Source organism: Miscanthus floridulus, chromosome 8 (genome assembly GCF_019320115.1).
Source record: "Miscanthus floridulus cultivar M001 chromosome 8, ASM1932011v1, whole genome shotgun sequence".
Classification (NCBI taxonomy): domain Eukaryota; kingdom Viridiplantae; phylum Streptophyta; class Magnoliopsida; order Poales; family Poaceae; genus Miscanthus; species Miscanthus floridulus.
Genome location: NC_089587.1, coordinates 49044929 through 49072541, shown reverse-complemented (window position 1 = coordinate 49072541; position 27613 = coordinate 49044929). Strand labels below are relative to the sequence as shown.

At 43.8% G+C, this 27613-nt stretch overlaps 3 protein-coding genes across 3 annotated transcripts in view; 2 read left to right on the top strand and 1 right to left on the bottom strand.

Annotated features, from left to right (window-relative positions):
* Positions 1-26967, bottom strand: part of LOC136469017 (uncharacterized mitochondrial protein AtMg00820-like) — a 36318-nt gene extending 9351 nt beyond the window's left edge. Inside the window, exons 1-2 of the mRNA XM_066467373.1 lie at positions 26823-26967; positions 24037-24265 (exon numbers count right to left, since the gene is read on the bottom strand). Coding sequence (XP_066323470.1) covers positions 24037-24265; positions 26823-26967 — 374 coding nt within the window. The remainder of the gene's footprint in view (positions 1-24036; positions 24266-26822) is intronic.
* LOC136472080 (uncharacterized) lies at positions 4623-9575 on the top strand. The gene is made up of 7 exons (XM_066469807.1): positions 4623-4663; positions 5599-5776; positions 5866-5967; positions 6213-7281; positions 7378-7901; positions 8055-8813; positions 8940-9575. The coding sequence occupies exons 2-7, from the start codon at positions 5606-5608 to the stop codon at positions 9573-9575; spliced, it is 3261 nt and encodes a 1086-aa protein (XP_066325904.1). The 5' UTR covers positions 4623-4663; positions 5599-5605.
* Positions 17294-18352, top strand: LOC136475394 (BTB/POZ and MATH domain-containing protein 2-like). Its single transcript, XM_066472900.1, has one exon. It carries the CDS (start codon positions 17294-17296, stop codon positions 18350-18352), a length of 1059 nt encoding a protein of 352 aa, XP_066328997.1.
* Positions 26968-27613: the final 646 nt, after the last annotated feature.

Here is a 27613-nt window from a genome sequence, read left to right as displayed (position 1 = left end):
CCTAAGATGCACACCCCACAAGTCACCTTGCAGGAGGTGGTTTTAGTTTTCTTTCCATTGACATCAACAAAGTATGGGCAGATCATAACTAAGAATCCCACATCTTTACTGATTTACGAGCAGTCGAGTAAGTTTCAAACTGCTAAAACTTCTTATGCTTCGAAATGATATGCCCATTAGTACTGAATTTCTATGCCCACTATTATAGTGTTTTTAGATGCCCTGCTTGTCGACCAAGGCACTAACCAGGAATGGTGTTTGTTCTGGAAAGAACCAACCTTCAGTTCACCGAAGCAGTTAGGATAGTTCAACCAAGAATGAAAACCTAAGTCCGTCTCTGATGTCGTTGTGGCTTCTCTAGAATATTGCCTAACCCATTCGTAAACTGCATGTAACTATCAAGACAGGGCTACATGCAAGTCCCAAATGTGTAGTAAGAACAAAAATAAGAATGTTTCACTAAGCACGGTTATCAGATGAGGAGTCATCTCTTATAAAACTTAGGGATTTAGCAGAGTAGACTGCAAATTCCACACAATTGCACCAATTCAATGCCAACTACTGAGTGAACATAAGTTAGAGGTCCAACGAGCAATGAATGAGAGGAGGCGGTTGAAGTGGATGTTGGTGGAGATGGCTTACCCAATAGCCCTGGGGAAGAGAACCTGTTGTACTTGCTTGGAAAAGCTGGTGGCCAAGCATGACAATGCATCTGACCTCGCCTAGAAGGCTTTTCCTACCAGCAAAATGAAGAACACAATCTGATATTGCAAAAGAGATGAAGTATATCAACTTGGTAGGAGGTTCAAGTCTTCAAACAAAAGGATCAGACTAATCGATAGAGTCGAAGAAGAACAAGAACGGAGCTCTAATTGATAGCAGTCGAACTTGGCATTACAAGTGCTATGAAGAATGTCTGTTTCAACTCAACAAAACCCAAACCCTAATGAGTGCAACAGCTATTGATTATAAGGTCTTAGGGCGTGCATACGCGCCACGTAACGAGCTATAAGACGACAGATGACCCAATGGACCAAAAGATGGTGTCGCAGCATCCTGGCATAACATTCTGCACGCATACTTGTTTTCATGATCCCTGTTGACTCTGATAGAATTTTGAGGTGGAACTAGTGCATTTGAAAGCTTATGAAATTATCTTTCCAAGAATAGGTAGAACGTCAAAAACGAAATCCGTATACACCCAGGGCGTGTTTTTAGCTAGGACTGCTCATGGAATCCGAGGTGTCCTCTAACTCGATTTAAATTGGCCCTCGGTCATAACTTGGATGCCCATGCTAGTCCTCTCCACCTCCAAGCATTGTATCTAAAGAAGTGAAGTCCTCATCAACATTCATGAGTCGTGAACCGTTAGATTCAACTACCTTATAATGAATAGGCCTCATTGGCTACGGTGAAGCATAAGGCATAGAGTACAATGGCATTCTTATAGGCTTCCTCCTCAAGACCCTAGATTGGAGCCCTCCATCTTCAGTGTAGAAGCAACTGCATTTCGAAAGTGCCAGAAGAATGTGCGTGAAGATAAGACCATGCCAAAGCCATGAGTACAAAAGGCAAAAGTTCTGTACGATGATAAAGATCTTCAAAAAAATTACATATACAATAATAAAGACATTTTTCAGGAAAGTAAATTTTACCCAACTATGCCAATGTTAGCGTTGAAGCCTATAGACATGTTACAAAATAGCCACAGGTCCACAGAATACTAGTCATGTATGGTTGAAGCGACATTCAAATAACTAACTCACGAACCTTTTTTCTAGCACCCTAAGTGGGTTCTCAGAGGTGCCATAGCATGGCAGAGGGGGCGAAGGAGTCACTAGGGCTATGAGTAGTGTTGAGCCAATACCGCTCGCCTGGACATCACATAGCCCAAGAACCAACGCGGAAGGCGGAACACGCTAGCATGCTCCCAGCAAGCATTGGCTTCGGCATGACTCCATCTTCATTAGCCGTCTTCTAGATACCCCTTGTGCACCATTTTGACTACAAAGGGAAGGTGTATGCGGAGGTCTTTCTCCCAGAAAGCTCTCCTTTCTCTCACATAGAGCACATATTGAGACTACAAATGGTAAAGCAATGAGTACTTTCATGGAATCCATGTGCGGCTACAAGCATGGGACCTCAATGTCGACTGTGTATGTCCCAACACATGATTTATAAGAAGAAATGGTGGTATAGTGGGATCCATGCTGGAGAACAATGTAATAGGTCGTTCGGTGGATTCAATGTGATGCCCTTATGCCGTTGCATGGTCAAGCCATGACTCGACATTGGTATATCACTGTCAAGTTATGTTTCAGAACTGGCAATGATATTCCACCCTATTGCTTTTGGTTCATGACTCAAATAGCAGTGATATTTCACTATTGGGTCGTCACGCAATCCGACAATGATAGTGAGCTCCATTGTCGGGTCATTCATTCAGATCCCGACCAATTGTTTGGATCCTAGTGAAGCCATGCATAGCATTATCGGTTCATGCACACCTGGCGGTGATGGACCAACAAAGATTCTTTGTTCACTAGCAGTATTTCACACTTTTTAGTTATAATAATAAAAGATATAAGGCCCCATTTGGATCCTTAGAATTGAATTAATAGAATATATTGTTACATTTCTTAAGCTAATATGTTGTATATAGAATATATTTGTATATTATTGGTAGCCATACAAGGGACATACTTATATGTTACATTTCTATTGTAAAGAAGTGAATTGAAGAGTATGCTATAATAAGTTGTAGAGTAAAAATATAGCACGGTGATCTATAGAATTAATTTCCATCTCCCACCCTATGAATTTGAGATAGGCTTATTTGTGAGCTTGGAAAAGTTGCAGAATGTTAAATTCTGAGCTAAATAGCCTAATCCATTAAGTAGATTCCAATTCCTCCAAAATAGCCTAAGAGGTACAGATATTTCCTCCTTCGATTTTATCCAACTTCATAAAAACATATTAGGGTGGAGAATGGAACACAAGAATTTAAAAAGAAAGTGATGTATGAACAAACTGTCTTCATTTTAATGTATCAAGAGACAAGACAAATATAAATACGATAATGCTCTAATTAAGACGTCTGCACAGACGGACGCCTCACTCTGCTCACTCCCGCACCCAATCCCTTGCTTCCTCCTCGCTTCCGCGCTCGCGCCCCGCACCACCCTGACGCGCGTCCACGGCTGCCTCCCTGGCCGGTGGTGGTGCCCTCACCCACCCCGTCGTGCGCCCTCCCTCACCCCGGCATCCTCCTCCCCCACCCAGGCAGCTCCTCCCCCACCCCGGCATCCTCACCCACGTCCCACCGAGAGCGCCCAATGCCCGCGAATCCGGTGGCCCTCTCCCCTACGCCGGCGAGATCCATGGAGGTGCCGCTGCGGTGTTTGTAGGGGAGTGGGCAGCTCTCCCCCATCTCGGCGCGGCGCCCTCCCCACCCCCGATAGTGCCCCTCTCACCCCGGCGACCGAGCTCCCCCCCACCCCGGCAGCGCTGAGCCAAGCCCGGTACTAGTGGCGCTGGTGCTCGCACGCAGCCGCTCGCTGCCATCTCCGACCCTGACAACCGGAATCGACTGGCCTAGCCTTTCCCCTCCCCTATGTTGCATATCTATGTTTCAAGTGTTTCAGACATTTCAGATGTATGTTGCAATTGTTTCATATGGATGTTGCAAAAATAGATCGAGGGATAATGCACATGTTGCAATTATTTTGAGGTATGTTGCAAGCATATGTTTCGAGTGTTTCAGATGTTTCAAAGATATGTTTCATCTGTATTTTTCGGACGCATGTTGCAAGTGTGTTTATCTGGATGTTGCACAAGTTTCACACATATGTTGCATGTGTTTTATTTGGATGTTGCGTATGGTTGCAATGGTTTTCAGATGTTTTTTTTATGTTTTTCAGAAGCATGTTTCAACTGTCTTCAGACATATGCTGTAACTGTTGTATTTGGATGTTTCAAAAGTAGATCGGGTGTTGCATCTCTCCTCCCCACCTTCTGTTGTATTGTCTCGATGTGTCCTCCTGGCGCCGGCAGGGCATCCATACGATGGCACGGCTGGGTCCTTCCGAATCTGAGGCCCCGCGCCCCTCTTGTCGCTCTGACGGCGCGGGCCTCGTGTGGAGCACGCGAAACAGAGTGCAGCGCGTGGGCATCTGTCCGGACGTCCAGGCACTAACACTACCGATATAGATATAGATACAGATAGCCCGTAGTTTGAGAAAGAGTACTGTACCTGCACTACTAGAGAACAGACTTTAGAACGATGTCCCAATTTGGCATTAGCCTCGGCATTTTTTGTCCCCGGGACTAAAGGTCCTTGCCCAACGGTCGTCCGCGGGGCAGGGGCCTTTAGTCCCGGCTGGTATTACCAACCGGGACTAAAGGTAAACCTTTAGTCCTGGCTGGTAATACCAGCCGGGACTAAAGCTTTTAGTCCCGGTTTGGGTGATGCCCCGGGAATAAAGATTAATCTTTAGCCCCGGTTTGGACCCCTAACCGGGACTAATAATCCCGGCCTATAATTCAGCTCATTTCTTCCTCCCCGAGCCCGAGCCATTCCATTCAAACTCACTGCCTCTGTTTTTCAGCTTGCTGTTGTTCTTGCTCTCTCCCCCTCCATTGGTGTTGCTCTTCGATTTTGGAGGTAACAAACTTAATCCTCTTATGTTTTATCAGTAGCTTATCTCATTTTGCGATGTAGATGCATGTGTAACTTTATATGTTGGACTTTATTATGATTTTATATGTAAACTTAGAAAATTGTAGAAAATCCGTACTAGTTGAACTTGCGGACCGTGTTCAAGTCGGCGAGCATGTTCTCTGCCGAGCGGTAACGGACGTCAAGGAGGAGCTTTGATTCTACGAGGGAGAGCGGCAACGGTCGTGGAAGACCGTGTTCCCTTTCTCGTAGAATCGGAGCTCTTCCTTGGCCTAGTACGGTGCCGTCCGGTGGAGAAATGCTCGCCGAGTTGATCACGTAAGCAAGGTCAACTAGTACGGATGGTTATTTATTGAAACATGTTTTTGAGCTATAATTTGATGGATATTTGATAACTTCAGACCTACAAATGTCATCTACAAATGTTACTATCCTCGGCAACCTAAACGTCCGCGAGCTCGCCGATATCGAGCAGGTCACTTAGAATTATTTTTTCCATGAAATGAACTACTTAGAAATCATGCCTTTTTTTAGAATTAAATTTTCCATGAAATGAAAAACTTAGTAAATAGTTAGAAAATTATAGAAAATCCGTACTAGTTGAACTTGCGGACCGTGTTCAGCTCGGCCAACATGTTCTCTGCCGAGCGGTAACGGACGTCAAGGAGGAACTTTGATGCTACGAGGGAGAGCTGCAACGGTCGTGGAAGACCGTGTTCCCTTTCTCGTAGAATCGGAGCTCTTCCTTGGCCAAGTACGGTGCCGTCCGGTGGAGAAATGCTGGCCGAGATGATCACGTAAGCAAGGTCAACTAGTACGGGTGGTTATTTATTGAAACATGTGAAATCCGTACTAGTTTTGTTTAAATATATCATTTTAGAAAATATGAAATTTACACTAGTTTGCAAAAATAAGTATAGAAAGTAGATGACAACTGGTACCGGATCATCGGCCTCTTGTTCGGTTGCGAAACGACTGAGGCCAGAACTCCCTCTCATTATCTGCGGCAAGTGTAAGCAGAAGATTGTGATGGAGTACCGAGTCAAGAGACAGGGACCCAACAAGGGCCGTGTTTTCTACAAGTGCCCGGATCGCGATGTGAGTTTCTTACGCATTTTATCTTTATGGCTAATTGACCTGCTTTTCTTGAATATTTTTGACTAAATATTTTTTGGCTTTAATTACAGTGGGAGGGCAATGGATGCGATGGTTGGTACTGGGAGGAAGATTATGCTACATACGTGCAGAATTTGGGTGCGCTTGAGGTAGCGGCTGCTGCTGATGAGGCAGTGAGCCAGCAGGAGAAGCTTATTGATATTCAACAGAAGAATGATTTGTCTGTTTTAGTTGCGTACGATCACGAAATAATTATGTTACTGAAGTGCATTGTAGTTTTAGTTTGTTTAGTGATAGTTGGGATTGCTTACGTTGTAGCCAGACTTAGTTAATTAATCAACCGTGTGTGTGTCATTTATGTTGTGTAATAAAATACTAAATTATGTTCAAGGTTTTCATAATTTGTCGTGTAATACAGATTATGTCACGCCATTGGATGTACAATGCCGATCGCCGCTCCCAAGACTTTATTGAGGGCTTGCACTATTTCTTAGGTGTGGCCGAGGCAAATAAGCGGGATGGTTTCATGTGCTGTCCATGTGCCCTATGTAAGAATTTAAAGGAATATTCAAGCTCAATGAGTCTTCATTCACATTTGCTTAAGTCAGGTTTCATGTCAAACTATATATGTTGGACTAAGCATGGAGAAAGCGGGGTCATGATGGAAGAAGGTGAAGGAGAAGATTTAGACATTGATGACATTATTGCTCAGTATGGTGCCTTTGATGATACTACAATGGGGGGAGATGAAGAAGAGGTAGCGGTAGAAGATGATCTCGGTGATGCTCTTGGCGATGCCATTCGTGATGCACAACAAGAATGGGAAAGTGAAAAAGAGAAAGTTAAGTTCGAGCGCATGCTTGAGGATCATAGGAAGTTGCTATACCCGACGGCCGAAGAGGGGCAAAAAAAGCTGGGTACAACACTGGAATTGCTACAATGGAAGGCAAAGAATGGTATATCCGACAAGGCATTTGGGAATTTATTGAACCTCATAAAGAAGATGCTTCCGAAGCCAAATGAATTGCCCACCACTACGTACGAAGCAAAAAAGGTTGTCTGCCCATTGGGATTAAAAATCCAGAAGATACATGCATGTCCTAATGACTGCATCCTCTACCATGGCAATGAATACGAGAATTTGGATGAATGCCCGGTATGTAAAGCATCGCGGTATAAGATCAGGCGCGATGATCCTGGTGACGTCGAGGGTGAACAACGTCCTAGAAAGAAAATCCCTGCCAAGGTTATGTGGTATGCTCCTATAATACCACGCTTAAAACGTTTGTTCAGAAATAAAGACCATGCAAAGTTGTTGCGGTGGTATAAAGAAGACCGTAAGGTAGACAATATGCTGAGACACCCAGCTGATGGGTCCCAGTGGAGAGCGATAGACAGGGAATTTCCAGAGTTTGCAAATGAGGCTAGAAACTTAAGGTTCGCCTTAAGTACAGATGGTATGAATCCTTTTGGAGAGCAGAGCACTAGTCATAGCACTTGGCCAGTTACTCTATGTATCTACAACCTTCCTCCATGGTTATGTATGAAGCGGAAGTTCATTATGATGCCGATCCTCATCCAAGGTCCGAGGCAACCTGGCAACGATATTGATGTCTATCTGAAGCCATTAGTTGAAGAACTTCTAGTTTTATGGAACAAACCAGGTGTACGTGTCTGGGATGAGTACAAACAAGAACACTTTGACCTACGAGCAATGTTGTTCGTAACAATCAATGATTGGCCTGCTTTAAGTAATCTTTCAGGTCAGACAAACAAAGGATATAATGCATGCACACATTGTTTTGATGACCTTGACAGTATATATTTGAAAAGATGTCGAAAGGTCGTGTACCTTGGCCATCGTCGATTCCTTCCGTTGAATCACCAAGTAAGAAAGAAAGGGAAGCATTTTAAAGGTAAGCCAGACCATCGGAAGAAGCCTCATAACCGAACCGGGGAAGATGTACTCGCAATGGTCAAGGATGTGAAAGTAGTATTTGGAAAGGGACAAGGCAGTGAATCTGTTCCCAAAGATGCTAAGGGACACGCACCCATGTGGAAGAAGAAGTCCATCTTTTGGGAGCTACCCTATTGGCAAGTCCTAGAGGTCCGCCACGCAATCGACGTGATGCACCTAACAAAGAATCTTTGTGTGAACCTGTTAGGATTCATGGGTGTGTACGGGAAGCCAAAGGATTCACTTGAAGCACGCCAGGACTTGCAGGGCATGAAAGAACGAGACAATCTTCATCCAGAGAAGACAGATGATGGACGTCATTACTTAAGTCCTGCTAGCTACACGCTTAGCAAAGAAGAGAGGGACAACATGTTCGAATGTCTAAGCAGCATCAAGGTCCCATCGGGATTCTCCTCCAATATAAAGGGTATAATAAATGTGCCAGATAAGAAATTCCTAAACTTAAAGTCCCATGACTGCCACGTGCTTATGACGCAATTGCTTCCAGTTGCTTTAAGAGGAATTCTACCTCCACATGTACGTCTAGCCACCGTGAAGCTATGTGCATTCCTCAATGCAATTTCTCAGAAGGCAATCAATCCAGTGGAACTAGCTACTCTACAGAATGATGTGGTTCAATGTCTTGTCAGCTTTGAGTTGGTGTTCCCTCCATCCTTCTTTAATATCATGACACACATCCTAGTTCATTTGGTGAAGGAGATTAGTATTCTTGGACCTGTGTTCTTACATAACATGTTCCCCTTCGAGAGGTTTATGGGAGTCTTGAAGAAATATGTGAAAGTCCGTTCTAAGCCTGAAGGAAGCATCGCCCAGGGCTATGGAACAGAGGAGGTCATTGAGTTCTGTGTTGACTTTATTCCTGACCTTGCCCCGATTGGTGTTCCCGAATCACGACACGAGGGGCGACTCAGTGGTAAAGGAACTTTAGGGAAGAAAACATATATCGGCATGGAAGACGATTATTTCAATAAAGCACACTACACAGTTCTTCAGAACTCGTCATTGGTGCATCCGTACATCGAGATACATAAGGAGTTCTTACGATCCAAATTTTCAGGGAAGACTGAAGCTTGGATTAGGCGTCAGCACATGGAAAGTTTCAGTGGTTGGTTGCGAAAAGAATGTCAAGGCGATGACAATATTGATGAGCAACTGTATTTGTTGGCTAGGCAGCCATCGTGGCATATCCTCACGTACCAAGGGTACGAGATAAATGGGAATACATTTTACACAGTTGCCCAAGATAAAAGGAGCACCAATCAAAATAGTGGTGTTCGCATAGATGGAACAGATCCAAATGGGAATATACAAACATATTATGGCCGCATAGAAGAGATATGGGAACTAGACTACGCACCTAATTTTAAAGTCCCTTTGTTCCGGTGCCAATGGGTGAAGCTGACCGGAGGAGGGGTAACAGTCGACAAAGAGTATGGAATGACAACAGTGGACCTCAACAATATTGGGTACAAAGAGGAACCATTCGTCCTTGCTGCCGATGTGAGTCAGGTGTTCTATGTGAAAGACATGTCTACAAAATCAAAGAGAGGAAAAAACGAAGACATCAACTCAATGATCAATGAGCCAAAGCGCCACATAATTCTTTCTGGGAAAATAAATATAGTGGGAATTGAAGACAAGTCAGACATGTCAGAAGATTACGAAAGAAATGTCCGAATTCCACCCTTCATAGTGAAGAAAGATCCAAGCATCATGTTAAATGATGAAGACACTCCATGGTTACGACAAGATCATAACCAAGGGTCATACGTCAAGAAGAAATTCACTGTTGTGCCCGCATGATACAACGATGCATGTTTAATATATTATGTTTTAGAGACGGATATTATGTAATATGTTATGACTTTGACTCTAGTATTATGAACTCTAAATGACTTCAAATTGAAAAGTTTTGAATACCAAGTTTGTTAAACTCAAAAAGATCTACAATTGTTGTTTTGGTCAACTTTCCATTTGAGAAAGTTTGGACGGTTCAAATTTGTGATTTTTAAATTTCGACGCCTACAAACTAGTTTTCGGGACCCTAGATTGTCTCAAATTGAAAAGTTTTGAATACCGAGTTTGTTAAGCTCATCAATATATACAATCCTTATATAGGCCATTTTTTCATTTGAGAAAGCTTGAACAAAATGTAGTTCAAATTTCACAAGTGTGTGACATAGTTTTAGAAAGTATATATGAGATTCAAGAAGTTGTGACTAGTGTTTGATAAAAATTTCTCAAATGGGAAAATGAGCTATGTAACAATTGTAGATCTTTCTGAGATGATCAAACTTGGTATTCAGAGTTTTTTCATCTGAGGTCATTTAGTGTCTCATTTGAGCAAGTTTGACCAAGTCAAATTTGGTCAAATAAAAAAACAACACTTTGACTCTAGTATTATGAACTCTAAATGACTTCAAATTGAAAAGTTTTGAATACCAAGTTTGTTAAACTCAAAAAGATCTACAATTGTTGTTTTGGTCAACTTTCCATTTGAGAAAGTTTGGACGGTTCAAATTTGTGATTTTTAAATTTCGACGCCTACAAACTAGTTTTCGGGACCCTAGATTGTCTCAAATTGAAAAGTTTTGAATACCGAGTTTGTTAAGCTCATCAATATATACAATCCTTATATAGGCCATTTTTTCATTTGAGAAAGCTTGAACAAAATGTAGTTCAAATTTCACAAGTGTGTGACATAGTTTTAGAAAGTATATATGAGATTCAAGAAGTTGTGACTAGTGTTTGATAAAAATTTCTCAAATGGGAAAATGAGCTATGTAACAATTGTAGATCTTTCTGAGATGATCAAACTTGGTATTCAGAGTTTTTTCATCTGAGGTCATTTAGTGTCTCATTTGAGCAAGTTTGACCAAGTCAAATTTGGTCAAATAAAAAAACAACACTTTGACTCTAGTATTATGAACTCTAAATGACTTCAAATTGAAAAGTTTTGAATACCAAGTTTGTTAAACTCAAAAAGATCTACAATTGTTGTTTTGGTCAACTTTCCATTTGAGAAAGTTTGGACGGTTCAAATTTGTGATTTTTAAATTTCGACGCCTACAAACTAGTTTTCGGGACCCTAGATTGTCTCAAATTGAAAAGTTTTGAATACCGAGTTTGTTAAGCTCATCAATATATACAATCCTTATATAGGCCATTTTTTCATTTGAGAAAGCTGTAGAACAAAAAATACTACATTTTCTCTATTTTTATAGGTTCAACAAAAAATTCCTGTCAATTTTGGTCAAAAACCGAGAAAAAATTGAAACATTGACGTTACAATAATGTGATAATAAATTTCCTATCGAATAATATTAGTTTTATTAATTTTAAGTTAGAAATATATTTTTGCATTAACAAAATACTTAGTATTAGTAACATTTATATTCTATATTCATAAAAGAAATTAAAAACTTTAGGTTACAAAATTTTCCTATTTACAATAAATAATTAGTTAATCAATAGTATTTTTTAAAATAAATATTGCAAAGTATTGAAGTTGCTATGGAATTAATTGATTAACCTAGTATTAAACAAAAACAAAATCCCAGGCCTTTCCAATTACGCTGGCGGGTTGGCAAATTTTTCAGGGCTTCAGTCCCGGCCCAGACCAAGAACCGGGACTAAAGGGTGGGCGGCAATTTAGGTGCCCGCCAAAAAATACCTTTAGTCCCGGCTGGCAACACGAGCCGGGACTAAAGGACATTTAGTCCCGGCTGGTAAGACCAACCGGGACTAAAGGGTTGGACCTTTAGTCCCGGTTGGTATTACCAGCCGGGACTAAATGCCCTGTAGTCCCGGCTGGTGTTACCAGCCGGGACTAAAGGGTCGCAGGCTATATATATCGAACGTCTGTTCTGTTCATCTTCGATCTCGCCTCCGTCGCTCAGCCGCCCGCCTGGCCGCGCCATCCGCCGTCGTCGAGCTCGTCTCTGCCGCGCCGCCGTCGTCGTCTACCCCCGCCCGGCCGCGCCATTCTCCAGGCCTGCATCGCCGCATCCCGTCTCCGCCGCCGCACCCGACCCCACCATCCGTCGCCGACGCTTCCCGCGCGCCCACGCCGTACGGCCTCCGTCGATCGAACTCGATATGATCTGCTGCTCTCGATCGGCTTTTTTTTAGATTTTTTTTACAAAGTCTCGGCTGTATGTTAGATTAAAATAAGTACATGTAGTTTATTGTTAGTTTTTTAGTTATTTTTAGATAGTTTTTGATATATTAGATTTAAATGTATTAAAATTTAATTAGTATTTTATTTAGATAGTTTTTTTAGATAGTTTTTTATTATAGTTTTTGATATATGTTAGATTAAAATGTATTATCTTACTAGTTTATCTAATTTCATGTTAGATTTATTTAATTGGATTTAGTAATTATATATTCTATCTCTCTATATATATTATATCTAGAGATAGATTCTATATGTATACATATGTACTTAATTATTTCTATATGTATATATACATGTACTTATTTTCATGTGTTGAGAGAGAGAAAATTGTATCTAGAGAGACATTCTATGTGTATCACATGCATATCTAGAGATATAGACATATGCACTTATTTCTATGTGTTGAGAGAGAGAGAAAATATATTGTATCATTCTATGTGTATATATATACATGTACTTATTTCCATGTTGATGAAATATTATGTGTTATTATATTTAATTGGATTTAGTAATTCTATATGTGTTATCACATGTACTTATATTATGTACCATAGTAATTCTATCTATGTGTTATCTTGAAGATACAAATGGCTGCTCCGAATGATAACTTGAGTGATGACATAATGGCGGATATTATCAACGCCGGCACCAATGTGGATGTAGATGACACGAGTCAGTACTTTGCTGATTATGAGGATATCCTGAATATGCCGGTGGTTGAAGATCAACAAATTGTCGCGCAAGAAAATACTGGCGAGGTATATTCGATTATCTATCATCTCTTATAGATGCATGCGTACGTATATTTGTTGTTAATCGTTGTGTTTGTACTCATGTAGCCGGTCTCTGGATCTACATCAACCACCAACAAAAGTAGGAAAGTCCGAGGGCCAAAAAAGCCATTAGAGGGCCGTTTCATAATATCAGAATTCGACACCGACACCGGCAAACCATTGGGACCACATGCTCAGACATATGTCAATCAATGTGGGTTCGTTGTAAGGGATAGGATCCCAGTTAGTGCTCGTGAATGGAAGCAGAAGATATCCGCTCCTAATGTTAGTTTTGTATCTGATCGTGACAAGAACCTAGCTTGGAGTGATATCACTCAACATTTCACATTACAAGCAGATGATGCTTTGAAGGAGCTAGTGAGGGATTGGACAATGAAGAAGATGGCAACATTGTTCCAGAGTTGGAAGAAGACATTGTATAAAAAGTTTATCTTGAAGAATGCTACGCCGAATTTCAATGCTAAGGCGTTTGTCAAGTTGGAGTCCCATTGGGATGCCTTCGTAGAATACAAGACATCCCAAGACAGTGAGGAACGTGTGATGAGGAATCGGCAGAATGCCCGACAGAAGCAATACCATCATCGCATGGGATCAGGTGGTTATAAGAGTGCTATTCCCAAGTGGCAGAACCTAGAAGCAGAGATTACTGCCAAGGGAATCATACCTGAAACAATAGAGAAGAACTGGCCTCAACGCGCGAAGAATTGGTTCTACGCTCATGGGGGAAGCCTAGACCTAGACACTGGCAAGCTAATTTTCGGCCAAAAAATTGAGAGAGCAACACAGAGACTAGCTCGTGCTAGGGAAGAAGCTGATAGTGGTGTTTTCAAGCCCAACAGAGAGAAGGATGAATTGACATATGCACTAGAGAATCCCGAACACGGTGGTCGAACAAGAGGCTATGGGGCGGTTCCGTGGCTACACGCATTCCCAGCAGACAAGGATACCTACAGAAGCCGCCAAAGAAAGAAGGATGAGGAGGCAGAACGAATCCGTGCATTGGAGCAATTTGTTGACGAGTCACGACAAGCATTGCTTGAATCACGTGAACGAGAAAAATCTCTTGAGGCAAGAATGCAGGAGGAGATCAAGAGGCAAGTGCAGCTAGCAATGAGTCAAATGCAATCGCAATCAACGCCGGGAGTCACCATTAGCCCCGTTGGTCAGATGAAAAGTAGTTGTGCTTCTACGGAGCTGCCAGTTATTCAAGACGACGCTGGGTTGCGCTTCCCTGTTGATGACATTACCGAGCCTCTAACAACATGTGAGCTGCACATTCCAGATGGTAATAATGCATCAATCATGGTGGCTGTCGGGGTTGTATCTCCAATAGACCGAACGAAGACACCAAGAATCCATGGGTCAGTTATTCAACCTGGATATGCTAGCGTCTCGGTCGATAGAGTGCTCAAAGGTTACAGCAATGTTCCTCTTGACATTGAAGGCGGTGATGGGGAGAAGACACTAGGAGAAGCAGAAAAGACATTTATTCAATGGCGCAAACGCTTCATCATCATTCCTGGGGCGCCACCGCTTCCCCTACCTCACCCTAGGTACGAATGAAAGTGAATGAAATATTATTTTCCATTAATTTTCTATTGGCTTAAAAAATAATTGACACACAACTTGTTTTTGTAGCAGGGTCTCCCCCCAGCCTAGCCTAATCATTCATTCCCCATCTCATCACAGCGTCGCGGGGGGCGAGACGACTTCATCCCCACGGCGATCGCCAACTCCTACACCGGCCCCATCGCCTCCACGACGATCTCCAACTCCTACACCGGCCCCACCGCCTCCACAACGATCTCCAACGCCTCCACGCCGGTCTCCACCAACACCGGCCACATCGCCTCCACGCCGGTCTCCAACACCGCCCCCACCCCCTCCACAGCGACGCACTACAAAGACGTCTAAGGTCCCGGCGGCAAAGAAGACCCCGAGAAAAAGAGTTATTTCTCAAGAAATACTTTCTGAAAAAACTGATGAGCAAATAGCAGCTGAAGAAGACAAAAAAGTGAAAGATTTTTTTATAGATACCAAAAAGAAGAGTCAAGCGAAGCTTAAGGAGAAGCCGTACTTTTACCTACCACGAGAGGTGCTGAGGCAGAAGGTCGATGCTCACAAGAAAAAGATGATTGAACTTCGTAAGCCTTCGCCACTATCAGACTATGACCGCTCCCTCGTGAAGTCACATGATGCAGATAAGAAAAGGAAAAGAGCATCAGGGAAGGATGTCCCACAGCTCGGACAACAGAAGCAACCAATGCAAAATCTTGTTGTTGCTAATCAATATGGTTCCAACATAGAAGTCTATCGACCAGACAACTCTGGAGAAGTGTCGGTTCAAGCCCTTAATGCTTTTTTTCAAGATACTGGTTTAACCTTGGATCAATTGACGGGCAAAGCTCCAATCCAGAACCTGGAAGTTGATACCTGGAAGACTTATAAATATGGCAAAAGTCTGTACAACCCTGCGGCTCTGAATGAATTGGGTACGCAAATGTACTTGCTCAACAAGTGGTACATGCAGGCGTGTGGCAGGGGTGAGCAGTGGATCTTTGTCAGATTTAGAGACCATCATTACTTCCGTGGCGATGACATCTTACATATTAGTTTCGAAGAATTGCATCAACTATACCACATGGACGCTCTGGACAAATCAATCATTAGCTCCTTTTGTTTGTAAGTGATTCTTACTTTTATTTAATAAACTCACTTCCATGCGTACGTGTATATAATTATCCTCACATGTAACTTATATTTATATACAGATTCCAGATGTCAGAGCTCCAAAGAATACAAGACACCAGTGTTGGCTTCATTGATCCTTATATCGTATTCAAAACCGGTATTATTGTCAAGGAGCGATGGGTATCTGAAGCACAGGAGAATATCATGATGTTCTTCGTGAAGCAGCACGACAAGACAACAATACTTTTCCCGTACAACTTTGAGTAAGTGTTAATAATAATGTAGTCTACACATTTTATGTAATATCAATACAACTTATATGCATGTACGTGTGTGTATAAACCAATGCAGTTTTCACTGGATACTCATTGTCATTGAGTTAAACTCAAGTCGGTTACTAATCTTTGACTCGTTGAGAAAAGAACGGGCACTATACCAAGATATGATAGACATTATCCAGGGGTAATTTCGATCTCTCGCGCACAACTATTATTGAATAGACTTTGCCATAATTTATTAACGATCGTACATTATTGGTCGCACAGGGTTTGGAAAGAGTTTATTCGGCAACATCGTAAGGATTGCAAGGCACCACTTAATGTAGTTGAAATACCAGTAAGTTGTACTATATACACTTCCCCACGTGTTTAATTACTATATCGTACTTCAATTTACGTGTGAGATGATGAGAATAATCTTCTTCTCGTACAGTGGTGTTTGCGGCAGGAACCAGGTAATAACTTGTGTGGATACTACGTTTGTGAATTTATCACTGCGCACATAAGAAGAACTCCTAAAGATGTCCTCAGAGTACGTATATATCAATTTTTATTTATTTTTAAATGAATATATATACATATATGTGTATTAATACTTTTCCTTTTATTTCAAATGCAAGACTGAATGGTTGAAACGAAGGGTCATGCAAAAAGACCATCTGAAAGCAGTTCAAGAGTCAATAGCAGGATATCTTCTAGAAAAAGTGCTAAATCCCAACGGCGAGTTCTACTTTGATCTTAAGGAATAAATGATGTAAATTAAATGTTTATTGATATCGTTATTTTCGAGAACAAGATTATGAAAGTGTTGTATATATACATATATATATATATATATATATATATATATATATATATATAGTTTCATACTTTATTCGAATATAATAATGCTCAAGATGAGAATTAGATGTAATTATACGCATGCGTGTATTTATATTAGCAGCGTAGAATACGTACATAAAAACATATTATATATTAAACAAATACGTGTAACTGAACTGAAAACAAATTAAACAAAAAAAAAAAAGAAAAGGAACCTTTAGTCCCGGTTGGGGTTACCAACCGGGACTAAAGGGTGAACCGTTAGTCCCGGTTGGTGTTACCAACCGGGACTAAAGGATGCGCCAGGTTCGCTCGGCTGGAGGGCCTTTAGTCCCGGTTGGTGTTACCAACCGGGACTAAAGGTCCCTCTTTAGTCCCGGCTCGATGACCCGGGACTGAAGGTTCCACCTTTAGTCCCGGGATCAGTTGTCCCGGCGCGGTAACCGGGACTAAAGGCTGTTACCGCCCGGGACAACAAGTCCATTCTGTAGTAGTGCTGGTAATTGTGGACCCTTCTCATGTAGTCGACCGCGGGCCATTTGAATCGATCTGTATTCCTGAAAATCGTGGGCCTGCTCACGTAGTCCACCGGGTGTCTCCTGGGATCGATCTGTAGTCCCGAGAATGTAGGCTTCCATCCGAGCTACTCCTATTTAACTAACCGAACAACCGATCGAGATCAGAGATCTAAATCTAAGTAGCCACGGCGTCGGGGGACCGGTGTTTCAAGCAACTCGCCTGCCGGATCCATCGACCATGGACCTTGTTACGGGGTCGGCGACGGTGTTGTACCACGGCGTGTACATCCATCACCCCATCGGCGGCTACGCGCATGTGGTTCTCCCGCCCGGCGGCATCGAGTCCAACGTCTTCGCCACCGGCCGCCACTACTGGTCCGCCCGATTCGTCTGCCGCAAGATCTACGGCGGCAACACGTGCCTGTCCATGAGCCTGCATCTCTGGTCCAGAGGCGTCAAGGTGAAAGCGTCCTGGGAGCTCAGCGTCATCGACCCACTACGCAGCTCCCTGCTCCCGACTACGCTGTACAGTTCGCCACCGCAGTATTTTGTGTCGTCGGAGGACATCCGCTGGGACCTGGACTATGTCTTCCTGAGCGACCGGTGCTTTTGGTATGTCGATGACAGCGGCCGGCTCGTCTTGCAGATCACGGTCACGATCGTCCCGGAGGACGATCCTGAGACGACAATAGGCAGTCAGATTGACGACGTGCCACCGTCGGACATGCTGGACCAGCTCGGCGAGGTCCTGGAGACAAGGGAGGGCGCGGACGTCACCTTCTCCGTCGACGGTGAGCTCATCCCGGCGCACAAGATCGTGCTCGCCATGCGATCACGCGTCTTCAAAGCGCAGCTCTATGGGGAGATGAAGGAGAGTGGGGAGCAGCCCATCGAGATCAGCGCCATGACTGCCGACACGTTCAGGGCTTTGCTCCGTTACATCTACACCGACTCTTCGCCGGCGAGCAGCAGCAACCAACAAGGCGAGGAAGAAGGCAGCCAGGACAATGACAAGCAGGTTTGGGAGCTGCTCACGGCCGCAGACCGTTACAGCGTGGAGCGGCTGAAGCTCATCTGCGAGCGCATTCTTTCCAAGAGGCTTGACGTCAACAACGTGGCGGATATGTTGGGGCTGGCTGATCGACACCACTGCGGCACGCTTAAGGATGCCTGCATCGACTTCATGAGCACTTCGCATAGGATGGACCAGGTAAAGAAGAGCCAAGGGTTCTTGCAGCTAAAAGATTCCCACCCTCTTCTTTTGGTGGAAGTGTTAGAGAAGTCAAGCAAGTTTTAAAAACATAGCTAAAACTATGTAGCCAGCAAAACTTTTGAACGGTTCCCAACTTCCATCCACTTGATCGATCAGACAATAAGAATGGAATGGAGCGAGTTTAGCTAATAATAAATTAATACTGTGCGTTGCTACAGGCACTACATATCGTTTTTCACATTTCCTACATCTCAGTAGTCTGAGACGGAGGACGCGTTCAGGCGCCCCGCGCCTACTCCCATGAGCCAGTGGCCTGCGCCCTGCGTCGGCTCCCACGTGCCGGCGGCCCCATGCCCATGCGCTCGCGTCTCCCTCTCTCCCCATGTGGCGCCGGCGAGATAGGCCCTCCTCCTCCTCCTCCTTCTCGATCTGCGACTTAGGGTTCCGGCGAGCTCCTCCTCTCTATCTCCCAGCTTCGGCGAGCTTCTCCTCTGTCTCTCCCAACTCTGGCGACCTTATTAGAAAAAAGGAGGGGCCCGGGGAGGTAGGTAGGTCAAACGGTGGGGACGGTGGCTGGGCGGTTCGGGTCCTGGCGGCGGTGGAGGCAGCCGGACCAGGTTAAATGTAAAATAGTCTAACTAACTGTTCAAGAAAAAATGCACAGTTAATTGTAAACTGCTCATAACTTATTATTCCGCAACAAAAAATTAGCTTCTCTTCCCATGGCTGAAATTATTTGTTTTTCGCCACAAAGAATACATCATAGTATGTATTGCTCCAACATTAGGCCTTGTTTGATTATACTCATATCCATCTCATTCTTTGTACGTGTTAGGATTGATTGTCCAATCTACCATCTTTGAAGGTGCTCATAGGGGTATGATTTACGTGCGTGTGTTCATATGGGTGAGTATGCGTACATCGTGAGTGTCTGATGTTACCGTGTAATCTAAAAAAAATGGAATGAGGTGGATATGGGTGTAGCCAAACAAGGCCTTGAGTGGATGAAAATAAACCACGACCACTGATGTGGTCATTAAGCGCATAACTCATCAGTTTCTTTCTTTCTCCTTCCTCTTCTACGTGGTTAATTTGTCCTGTACCTATTTCACTATATAACAAAATATATTTAATGATAAATCTATCTAATAATACTTATTTAGTTTTATAAAATTTGATATATTTTGTAGTAAATATGGTTAAACTTAATAATGTTTGACTTATGTTGTAACTTAAAGTGCACTTATTTTGAAAGAATAATATATATGTAACTAAACAGCGTGTTCCTATTAGAACAAAACAAAATCATGCATGTTCCTGGCTGGGATTGTTGTCTCAAACATACAATTTCCAAGAATGCACGGTTATCGGAGCAAGCTCAATAATAAAGCTAAGTATTTGGCTATAGGCCAAGTTTATGAGCTAAGTTATAGCACATTCAGGAGTTTTGTAAAACCCTATATTGATTTTTTTAGCAAAAGAAAGAGTGTCGTCCCACAGTGTGGTAAAAAGAGCTCCTGGGAGTCTCGATGACCCATTTGAAACATGAAAATTTCTCATATTTCCTGTGTTTTTCTATAAAAATTAATTAATTAATACATAATTTATGATTCCTATAAAATCTCTGCGTCACAAAAACGGCCTAAGAGTCTCGATGTATACCTGCACTTTTAAGGGTATTATTAGTAACATATAAGCATGTTGAAAATTAAAAATAATTTTTCCTTAAAATTATTCTCGAACGTGCAGTACATTCTTGGATTTACCTTGTAGGTTATCTCCCACGCTAAATCTCTACTCCTAAAAAGAGGAAACATGACCGTTCAGTAGCCGTGGTGAAGCCGCTACCCCAGGCCACGTCAGTAACTCCTATTTGCGCCGACATGTGGGCCATGCCCCCAATCTATTCTCCCTGCGCTCCGCTTCGTCGCCGCCGCCCGGTCACCGCCCCAATCTCCTCCTGCATCCTCCCACGCAGCCTGTCCTCCCCTACGCCCCACGCACTCTGCTCGGTCCTAGCGTCCACTCGTGTCGCCGCCGCGTCCTGTCCCGCGCCGCCTTCGCACAACCATGTCCCGCGACGCGCGTCATTCACTGCTCTGAGGACGGAGCGCCTAGAAGGAGAAGGAGAAGGAGCGCCGCCCTAAGCGCCGCCTGTCCCTATTGCCCTCCCCAACCAGGACTCCCTCCACGCCGCGTCGCCAGCGCACGAGGCAGGCCTCGCAGAGCAGGCGAGCCGGCGCTACTCCCTTCTCTACTAAAGAAAGAGTCCCCTCCCCGCTTCGACTTGCCCTCGCCGCAGCCACCCCGCCCTGCTCTGCGCCGTCGCCTCCTCAACACAGAGCAAGAGTGCCCTCGGATCCATGCGCCTTCATCGCCGTGGAGGCACGAAGGGCTGCAGAGCGGGCATCGGCGGTAGGGGCAGCATAGATACGACCTCGGCTTCATCACATTCTCCACCGAGCAGGAGATTCGCGGCGTCCTCCTTCAGACCTTGATTCCTGTAGTCCATGGCGGGCAGCTGCGGCATCCATGGGCCGAGGTTGTGGCTGTGGTTGTGGCGGCTATCCAAAAGTTGTGGTATTGGCGGCAGCTACCAGTACCATGATGTCCGTGGTGGGGGTAGTTCATCTGTTCGTGGCTACCAAGGAGACAACGATGGCCACGAGCCCGCGCATGGCAACCTTGGAACTCACTGTCAGCAGTCCAGGAGCGGTGCAGCTATGACTAAAGATGTCAACGAGGCCCGTTCCCCGAGTCCCCATCGGGAATTCACCCATTAGGGAACGAAGATGGTACAAATCTTCTCACTATGGGGAATTAAATGGGGAAAAATCATCCCCATCGGATATGACGGGGACGGGGATGGTATACATGCCCCCGTCCCCGTTCCCTGCGGGGACCCGAAATGTTTAAGGCCTAATTCCTGCGTACATATATAAGGCAATTTATAACCCTAACCTTATCCTTTCCATTCGTTCCCAATCCCCCCCCCCGGCGTTGTCGCTCCCTATCGTGAGTCGCGACTCGTAGAGACGCAAACCCAGCACCGCGGCCACTCCACCTCCAGCAACCGACCACTTGCAGTCACCAGAGACGGGAAAGAGGACCAGACGCTCACCGGAGATGGGGGCTGGCTAGCTTGTAGCTGCTTCTCATGGTCGCGCTCGCTCCTCTCCAGCAGCTCACCATCGGATCCACACCACCAGGGCCTGTAGAGCATCACGGGAGACGCACCCGCATAGCCTTCACAATCGGCCACCATGGCTTCGCCCTCCCCGCCTCCAAGATTGTTATGAACTTGTCATTTTGTGTTGTAATGCCTATGAGCCCATGAACTTGTAAACTTATGTTGCTACTTTTGTGCTATTGTGCCAAGCAAACTATGTTGGATTCCTAGTTGGTGATGCACTGATGGTGAATTTGAAATCTATTGTCTTACTTTGCTAAATGCCTATTTTGCTATCATGTATACTGGTGATGCCGGGATGGGGATCCCCGCGGGGATTAAATCCCAGAGTGGGGACGAGGATGGGGAAGAAGTGCTCCCCACGAGCCTTCACAGGGACGGGGACGGGGACGAGGACAGGAGAAATTTGCCCCCGTGGGGACGGGGATGGGGCAGTAACCCCCGACGGGGAATTCCCCATTGACATTTCGAGCTATGACTGGCGCTGAAGACGTGCGCGGTACCAGCAATGAAGATGGGCCAAGGCGGAGCACAAGAGAGCGATGGCCCAACGCAAGGACCTAGGGCCCAGAATGGGCGTGAAGCCGCAGCCAGCTGGAGAAGAGCCGTATCGAACTAGTATAAGTCTAGATGGCGAGAGATGAGAGAGTTTAAGAAATATATGAACCAAATACTATGTACTCAAGCACTTCTTTGTTCTATGTTCTTCTGAATCTGAACTACTTCGATTTTTTTTAAAGCCTCTCATCTGGGTACAGCTGTAGTATCTGTTTATGCACGAACACACACGCCCACACTACCCACACAAACCCCACACACACCATGCATACACAATTAGATCTACAACAATAGGCAGATTGGACGAGCATGTTCTTCTTGAGATCACCGGGACCTTCCATGACTCCGTAGGCAACGGGAGCATCGCAATCCCTTTGTGGCTCCACGCGATAGAGGATGTAGATTATTTTTGGAATAAATCCCGGTGAGAGACATGACTCGATTCACACGCCAGCAGCGAGCACACCTGGCTCTGCTAGCCACCCGAGCCTAGCTCGGTTCTCTGAACTACTTCGATTTGCTTCTCCTATATGCTGGTACTAACACTCACGGTCTAGAACTGCACCATGGACGGTAATCAAGGGGTAAGCTCCGAAAATACCTGTTCAATTCGATTTGATCTGATTCCACCCAAAAACCTTGTTTCTACTTTTTCCCTAAACAATATATTATCAAATGGGTGTCAATACTAATTTACTTACCAAATTAGGAACTGCACTATTGAGAATACCCATATGGTACTGTAGAATTAAATACTCTAGGTACATTATGCATAAAATTTCTGTAGAATTTTTAGTTTGTTTTTTTACCTTACAATGAAATGTTCTCCTTCCCTTTGATTTATTTTGGTCGTGCTCCATTTGTGCGAATTGAAATTGAAGAGTTTCCAGATCTGTCCCAATTTATTTTCAATCCTACGAGGCCCAAAAACAGGGATCTGCTAAATTCTTACCTGATGGCGATGCATGTTTCCTCTTATTGCAGCATCCAAGACATTCTTGACGCTATGAAAGGTATGCTCTCCTATAAATTAGACTCAGTATATATGATTATCTTGCATTACACCTCGGTTCAATATACAGGAATGCACTTGCAATCCAATTAGCTAGCTATATTCAATATATTTGTTCAAATTTTACTATTCTTTCTACGATTTTATGGTCAATACTCAAATACATTAATTTCTACGATATTATTCTAAAGTTGAATAGCTTTATAATTGACGGATTTTAATTTCCAGTAGCAAAATACATGGTCCTTAGGTTTGTTTACAGGACTGAAAGCTTACTTGCAATCCAATTATGTTTTTTGGAACAACTTATCACCTGATAATCACAAGCTTCAGGGCACTATTTTTTTAACAATATATGGCCTGACTCTGAGTGACTTGCAAAGCATGAGAAAGTAGTTGACTCAAAATGTCAAATCCAGAGATGAGAGAGTTGTTTTTTGAGATGCACTGGTTTTTATAGACTCAGTTAATTGTATTGTGGTTGAAACAATGCATTTGGTCTTGCTTAGAGCTAATTATTTATACATTTCATATTGTAATAACTTTCCGTTCAACAATTGGGCACTGTGCTGTTATGCATATGTTGTTATTTTCCATCTCTACCTTACCTTAATGTTTATTGATGAAGATGGTTTTTGTTATTTCATTCCACTGAATGCATTTAGAGATTATTTACAGCAAAGTACTTCACCTATTTTTCTCCTTTATGGACCTCCAGGCACATGGAAGAAATTTCATCAGGCCTTCTTTTTCTGAGTTGGTTTTGGTTGGAATGCTGTCAGATGGTTCATCAACTCTTTGTTATGCCCAGGGTAGGTTGTTCATTTGCCTGATCCATTCTAATTATGGGTTGTTTGGATGTCTTAATCATGTGTTTTTTAAATTCACAACAATAAAGCTTCATGGGGAGCTATTAGGTGTTGGGATGCGCGGATGGCTACACGCTAGCACAAATTAATAACTGCGTAAAAATAGGATCACTTGCATGTAGATGATCATAGATTGTACCTTCCCGACGCGCGGCACTGTGGAAAACTTGGTGAAACGCGCGTAGTTGATGTAGTCGACGTCGAGGAAGTAGTCGTACAGTACGACGTAGTGCGCAGCGCAGCAGCACCTCTATGAACGTCCACACGTAAGGAGAGGAGAACGGCGGCGACATAGCGTGCCAGCGCTCGTCGACACACGTGGACTGCAGCAGATGAAACACCACCACAGGAGCCTTTGCGGTAGCCTCCTGTAGGTCCTCACGCACAAGGGCTGCGGCCAGGCTCTCATGTATGTGGAGGCTATCTGGTATTAGGGTTAATCCCCTCCTGGCCGGTGATTAGCATTTATATGAGATGCTAATGGGCCAACATCATGGGCCAAGTGGGCTGACTATTGGGCATATGTCTCCAACAATCTTCCACTTGCACAAGAGTCCACCAACCATTATAACCATGTACTGCAATATCCTGGATTCAATCCAATTGATCCATTTGTCCTTTGTGTTCTTTCTCCTTAAGTGTGTGACCCCATAGGTTCATGGAACCAATGGTCATGACGAGGAAACTATTTCCGATCAATAGTTAGCATTGGCCTCTAGCAAGGCATACTAACTCCCAAAAGTCCACGAAGATCATATCTTACACAACCTATAACACTCGCCCTTACTAGGTCCTTCTGTCACCCGACACCTAGCCAAGTACAAGGCGAGTGAAGTGCTACCCTTGATTCCCAGCCATTTCTCGCTCCGTGCAGAACTTTATTTATCGACTAACCATTAGTCAGGGCATGGCCATGCACTTTCAGTTCCTACACATCGAGAGGGCCCAGAGGAGTCTCTCCTTGATACATCGAGAGGGCCCAGAGGAGTCTCCCCTTGATACAGGAGGGGCAGATCCCATCTTGACTCGACGCACCCTTCGACTTGCTTTAGATCATACCCACAAGCTACTTTTATGACTACCCAGTTATGGAGTAGTGTTTGGAAGCCCCAAAGTATGATTTACACAATCCGAGACTACGTCGATCTCAGGTCAGAGGACGTTAGTATGTGTGTCATTTGTGAGACAAACCGATAGCACATATTCACGGTGTCTCATAGTGGGTCGATTTGACACTGTGTTCCCAACACATATCTACATCGTTGGTGAAATATCCAATATCGCTATGACCCGTGAAACGTGATCATCCACCCAACACATGTACCAACTTATCTCTACATCACAGTCCCACATGACGGATAGAAGTTGGGGATCTCATTTAGTACGTCTTCAATTTAAATCATGGAGTTTCACTAATGAATCACACATTCGTTAATCACATATAATGAAAAAAAATGTCATGGAACATCTCACTGAAACATGCAAATTACAAATGTTAACATGATGTCATCATCCTATGACAATCGTTAAGGTATACATCATCATAAGCCTCCCACTCACATTAGAGTTAATCATGCCAGCATCTTATGCCCATCGCTCTTATGTGTATCTCATGCTTTTCTTGTGGTAGCGGCTTGGTCAACGGATCTGCCATGTTCAGGTCAGTGTGCACCTTGCATATCTTCACATCTCCTCGATTAACGATCTCTCGGATCAGGTGATAGCGCCGCAGTATATGCTTGGATTTTTGGTGCGACCTAGGCTCCTTTTCTTATGCAATAGCACCATTATTGTCACAATAGAGGTCTATCGGACTAGAGCAGTTAGGGACCACACCCAACTCAAAAATAATTTTTTTGATCCATACAACTTCCTTTGCAGCTTCTGAAGCCACGACATACTCAGCTTCTGTTGCTGAATCTACGACCGTCTCTTGCTTGGAACTTTTCCAACTCACTACCCCACCATTGAGGCAGATGACATATCCTAACTATGATTGGCTATCGTCCTTGTCGGTTTGGAAGCCGTCATCAGTGTAACCATTTACAATGAACTCTTCAGAACCTCCATAGACTAGGAACTGATCCTTAGTTCTTTGTAAGTACTTAAGGATATTTTTAACTGCTACCCAGTGAGCATCACCTGGGTTTGATTGGTACCTGCTCGTAACACTTAGAGCATATGAAATAGCTAGCCGTGTGCATATCATGGCAAACATAATAGAGCCAATAGCCGAAGCATAAGGCACTCTACTCATCCTTTCTTGCTCATCAGGCGTCGAGGCACACTGAGTATCACTCAAGGTTACACCATGTGACATAGGTATGAATCCCTTTTTGGACTCAATCATGTTGAACCTATTCAACACCTTGTCAATGTACGTGCTTTCACTTAATCCAATTAAGCACTTAGACCTATCCCTATAGATCTTTATACCCAAAATGTAGGATGCTTCTCCAAGGTCCTTCATAGAGAAACTCTTTCTCAATGAGGTCTTAACTTCCTCCATTAGTGGAATATTATTCCCAATCAGTAGTATGTCATCCACATACAAGACCAGAAACATGAGTGCGCTCCCACTAACTTTCTTGTAAACACATGGGTCTGCTTCATTTTTTGAGAAGCCAAACGATTTAAGTTCCTCATCAAAACAAAGATTCTAGCTCCGGGATGCTTGCTTCAGCCCATATATAGACTTCATGAGTCTACAAACTTTTCTAGCATTTTGTTGGTCGACAAAACCTTCAGGTTGTGTCATGTACACATCCTCACTTAGGTTTCCATTAAGGAAAGCCATTTTGACGTCCATTTGCTAAATCTCATAGTCATAATACGTGGCAATTGCTTGAAGGATCCGGATAGACTTTAGCATAGCGACAGGTGAAAATGTTTCATCATAATCAACACCTTGAATTTGACGAAAACCTTTTGCTACCAGTCTTGCTTTGTAGATGTGAACATTTCCATCGGCGTCTCTCTTTTTCTTGAAAATCCATTTACACTCAATGGCCCTCACGCCATTGGGTGGATCAACCAGGTTCCAAACCTGATTATCTCTCATGGACTCCATTTCGAATCTCATGGCTTCAAGCCATCTCTTGGAATTCGGTCCCATTACCGCCTCTGTGTAAGTGTTTGGCTCTTCATTGTCCAACAACAAGATGTCACGCTGCCCCATAGTTATTAACGTGTACTTTTCATGTGCGCGACGTGCCCGTATTAACCTTCGTGGTTGGGGTTCAGCATGTTGGTCAGCGACGATTGCCGGCTCATCTTGCTGCACCTCCTCATTAGTGGAAACTAGAACATTTTCTTGTGTTTCTCGAACCTCTTCGAGTCGCACTGTGCTCCCACTAATTTCTTTTGAGAAAAACTCTTTCTCAAGAAAGACCGCATTCCGAGCAACAAACACTTTGTTCTCTTGGCGGTTGTAGAAATAATATCCTTTGGTTTCCCTAGGATATCCCACAAAGATACACTTATCAGATCTGGGCTAGAGCTTTGTTGGCGTCAAACGATTAACGTAGGCATCGCATCCCCAAATCTTTAAGAATGGCAAACTAGGATGTTTCCCAGTCCATATCTCATATGGTGTCTTCTCCATAGATTTAGAGGTGTTAAACCTATCAACCCTTGCCTGGTTTTCAAACATGCCACGCAGCCCCACGATCATATCGTGCGGGTTGGTGCTCTCATATTGCTTCTACAACTTAGAG